The 4,745-nt window shown below is 36.7% G+C and overlaps 1 protein-coding gene across 2 annotated transcripts in view; it reads left to right on the forward strand.

The window, feature by feature from the left end:
• Positions 1-4,745, forward strand: part of LOC106882358 (cyclin-L1) — a 29,425-nt gene that overhangs the window by 2,359 nt on the left and 22,321 nt on the right. For both annotated transcript variants that reach the window (XM_052976992.1, XM_014933011.2), the window contains one exon: positions 2,487-2,596. In XM_052976992.1, the coding sequence (XP_052832952.1) occupies positions 2,487-2,596 (110 nt within the window). The remainder of the gene's footprint in view (positions 1-2,486; positions 2,597-4,745) is intronic.

Here is a 4,745-nt window from a genome sequence, read left to right on the forward strand (position 1 = left end):
ATATATATATATATATATATATATATATATAAATGAATAATCGTTATGGTAATATAAATGCATAGGAATTCCACAAGGTGCTTTTATTGAAGATGGGAGTGTGTGATTTGAGAAAGATTTTCTTGCTATTTTTAGTGGATCGAGCTTATACCACGTAGCTCTTGGCTGATGGATTTCGTTAGAGAGTTCTGAATTCTTTTGACATTATATAGGATGATTTCGGACTGAATTGTTGAAACGTTGTTTAATTTTAAGTGAGTATTGGTCGTGTGACATAAGTATATATCATCCTGTTTGCTGTAATGTCCCGAAAATAGAAACATCGAAGCCATTGAAATATTTCTTTGCTTTGTTTAAAGCTGACTTTTTTCGGAGGAAACCGTTGGTGTTTTTTTTCTCTTCTCTCCCTCTCTTTATATATATGTATATATACACAGTGTGTTGAACTATAAGAAGTAGAAATAATTGAAATTTAGCACGTTCACTTCATTAACTGATTAGATTTTTCTAGCCTGTATTAAGCGATCGTGACGTTGGTAGATGAGTGTGTATGTGTGTATATATGTGTTTAATTATAGGTATGGAATTAATTGTATTTTTATATCGTTCATTAACTGTTGATAATCATGTGTGTGCATGTTTCTTATCTCAGTCTGTTATATATATATATAATTTATTTCCCCCCCCCCCTCGAATGATGTTTATTGTTTCCCCCCTTATGTGGCGAAAGATGTTTTTCTCTGTTGTAATAATCCATGGCAGCAGTGGAATGGCTGATGGGATTCCATTTCATGTTTGAATAGATCGATTTATGTTTTATTATTCATTTAAATTTAGTTCATTTTATTACATGAGCAATTACGTTCAGAAACCGGCGGCCATGTGGGAAACAACGGTTGACGTGTTAATTCCTTCCCCAATCCCATATCACACAGCATATGAGTGTCGCAAAAGGAAATGGTTTCGTCCACCACAGTAGAGCTGGATGTTAATGGTGTTGTGACAGCATCAAGTGTTTCGTCTGTTGTATCGATCCCGGATGTATGAACGAACATCCGGCATTGGGAACCTTGACCAAATTCTATCCCGTAAATGTATAAAATAATACTAAAGGCATATCTTTCCCGACATCCTACATATTGACCTCCTTTTTCTCCTCGTGTCTACTTTTTATATTTTGAAATGGTTCGCTTCTGTTCTAGTAGTAATGATAATAATAATCGATTGCAAATGGTTCCTTTATTAAATTAGCGGTATAAAATATTATTGTATAGTGGAGGTGTTACTTAGCTTCTCTGTTCAGTCCTGAGACATTCCACGCGTGACCATCCTGTGCAGCCACTTTTTTTTTTTGCGTTGTATACCTTTTGTATCTAATTATATCCGTTGAACGATCGGGTACACAATGCTCTGTTGTTAGCGACAAATAAAATGTTGAAGTTTTGAATGGTGGATCATAGCAGAGAGAAAGAGAGAGAGGAGAGCTGTGTGATTTGTTAGCTATGGTCGGTGGTGGTGGTCACTGATACGGTGGAGGGTAGGTAGGATGGAAAGAATATGGTTTATGTGTGTGTATACATTGAAGTTTATTGTTGGTTAATTTGAATTGTTTCACGTGTTTGCGAATTTATGTCCCCCCCCACTTCCATCCTAGATTTGATGATCCAATATGTCTTCCCACCTCGTCTCTTGGCTATCTGTATTTAATTGATTCTGTTCTGTGAGCTTCGACGTACTTCCGTTTGTATGTTCTTTGTTCGATCATCGTCGTTTGTGTATATGTGTAATCGCCACCACCCGTCGATCTGTCTCTCTATTGTCTATATATAGACGTTGGTAACTAATTGCCCTACTTACCACCGGAAATATATAGAGTATGACTGGAGTTGTGTGTGCACACATATGTGTTTCGTGCGTAGGACCATCTTCCGACTCGTATATATAATCTTATAGTTCCAGCTCGGAGGCTGCGGCTACGCTGGGGCACGTCTCTACAGTTAAGCAGACGGCCCTAATCCAATTTAATAATTTAAATCAATGAAATTGAGGCATGGTGTGACAATCTTCCTCTCTGCGATTCCAGTGGATGTTTGGATTTCCTCGCCTTCCTCAACATCCATTTTTCACTCAGCCGGATTTCTTCTCCTCTTCCCTCCTTCTTCTTGTATATATATGCGTCTTTGACGTCGACTGAGTACGGTTATTTTTGTGGGGGGGGGGGGTAGTTTCTACCCACTCCGACTCGTGTAACAGTTGGTGTGTATCGCTGCTGACTCATTTGTGAGATAGATGTTCTGTAGTTGGTGCGTGTATTCATCGTCCACTGCCAAAAAAACATTTATCGATAATAAATGATTATCCATTGTTATAAATAAATCAAGGGTTCTGTGTTTTATTGCCAAAATGTGTTGCTCAGTGAAGTAGTTGTAGGAAGTGTTGTGTGCTTTGACTCCCTAAAATCAGCACTGATTGCTATGTTGTTACAGGTAGTAGCAATGGCTTGTATGAACCTGGCGTCGAAAATAGAGGAATGTCCTCGAAGGATTCGAGATACGATAAACGTTTTCCACCATATAAAGCAGTTACGAAGTGGAAAGTAAGTATTGTCTTCAGTATATTTTTATTTTTTATCATTTTTATTGTTGTTTTTAAATGCCATAGTGTTCTATGTTATTTGCAATAAACTAGCTCAGATCTAAATTTAACGGATTCAAAGAATCCAGGAAATTAATTTTGGTCATCATTATGGTGTGACTATTGATAGGCCTAGTCCTACTCTCACTCTCTCTCTCTCTCTTTTTGAGAAGTGAAAAGACACATCTTTGTGTCTCGTGGCATGGATTAAGGCTTTTGACTTGTCACGTGAATTTTTCTGTTGGCACAGGGATCAGCTAGTCTTTATATCCAAGGCTGGTATTATTTCAGAGTCAACATGTTTGAGTAAAAGGACCATGTTTCATGGTTAGCAAGTATTTTCTCAATGGTTATTGTAACAAAAGATGTCCTCCCACGAGAGACTAGAATGTTTCTGGGAATAATGAGAAAAAGCGGAGGGTGGGTGGTTAGTTGAGTGGGACTGGCAGTATATGTTGACCAATTCTGTTTTTTCAGAGTGTCCTGTCCTTATTTTCACTAAAGATGGAATAATTTTTCACAAGCACTGGGACAGTGGATAAATTTAAAGAAGAGAGCTGGAGAATTGTCTTACTGAAAAATGTCAAATATGCCTAGGGCCTCATTGCTGGTCCCCTAGATAATGAAGAGTTAATTGGTCTTGGTGACCCTACTTTAGATGTTACAGTTGTTTAGTTCATCTCAGTTCTAATTGAGTATATAGATCTATGATAAAAGCCAATCCAGATATGACAATCCCTGTCTTTTATCCAGACAGTGTGTCTAGGGTTACATTATCTTATATTCTTTTTGAAGACAGTAGGTGTGTTTTGAGGGAGATATGGTTGCTTTTTCTAGCAGGTCGTGTAGAGGTTTCCCTCAGTGGCTTGACCCAACATGTAAGTGGTTAAACAGAAGTGATGACCTCCTAACTATAAAGAAACATTTGTTCCAGTAATTTCTATGTAAATATTGAGATCTTCATAAATCCTTCCCTCCCTCCTAGGAGTTTGAAAAAACTTAATATATGTATATATATATATATGAATATTGAATGTGTGTGTATATATGCAAATTGAATGCATGTTTGTGTGGACATGTAATATATACATATTATGTATAACATAATATGCATATTGAATGTGTATGAATATGTATGTATAACCCTGTTATTTAAATATTGGTTGCTTTTTTGCATTTTTGCATTCTAAGTAAACCTGTTTGCTGATAACGGGTTCGATATATGAGAAATTGTTGTATAAGCATGAAACACCTTTTTAATTGGAATAGTATTGTTATTAAGGCTGCACGCTGGCAACCGTCAGTGTTGAACAAAATGTTTTGAGGCATTTTTTCTGGCTCTTGATGTTTGGAGTTCAAATACCGCCAAGGTCAACTTTGCCTTTCATCCTTTCGGGGGTCGATAAAATAAAGTACCAGTCAAGTACTGGGGTTGGTGTAATCAACTAACTTCCTTCACCCTAAAATTGTTGGCCTTGTGCCAAAATCTGAAACCATTGTTGTTGCTATTGTTGCAACCAATTTTGCTGCTGCTCCCATCTCAAATCAGTTGACTTTGACTCAGATTTTCCTTTTTTATTTTTTAAAATTTTTGTTGCACTTTTTTCCTCAAGTATTTATTTCAGTATAATTAATTGGTGTAATTGAGTGTTTTAACTCACTTATGGTCAGTATATGGATATATATATACACACACACACACACACACACTAAACTGTTTCCATATGAAATGTCATCTTTTCTGCTTTTCCATCCATCCTTCCCCCAGTATTTTTTTTTTTTGTCAAAGGTGGTGGTAGGGTGGTTACATTATTTTTTAAAATTTTAATAAATATTTGTCTGTATATTGTTAAAATGTATGTAAAATGTGTTAACTAGTTTTGCTTAAATTAGAAGATGCTCATCTATTTATGATGTTACTGTTGGTAACACTTGACCATCTCTGATTAGGTTTTCTTTTTTGCTGCATTGCACAGCTCTAAATGGAGTGTCAATGATGTTACCTGGCTGATCCTGTGTGGTCATGGGCTAGACACGTCGTCTCCTCCACTGGCTTTACCTGGCTCATGAACCACATCCTAGATGCCATGGTTTGTATATTATCTGCACTG

Source organism: Octopus bimaculoides, chromosome 26 (assembly GCF_001194135.2).
Source record: "Octopus bimaculoides isolate UCB-OBI-ISO-001 chromosome 26, ASM119413v2, whole genome shotgun sequence".
Taxonomy (NCBI): Eukaryota; Metazoa; Mollusca; class Cephalopoda; order Octopoda; family Octopodidae; genus Octopus; species Octopus bimaculoides.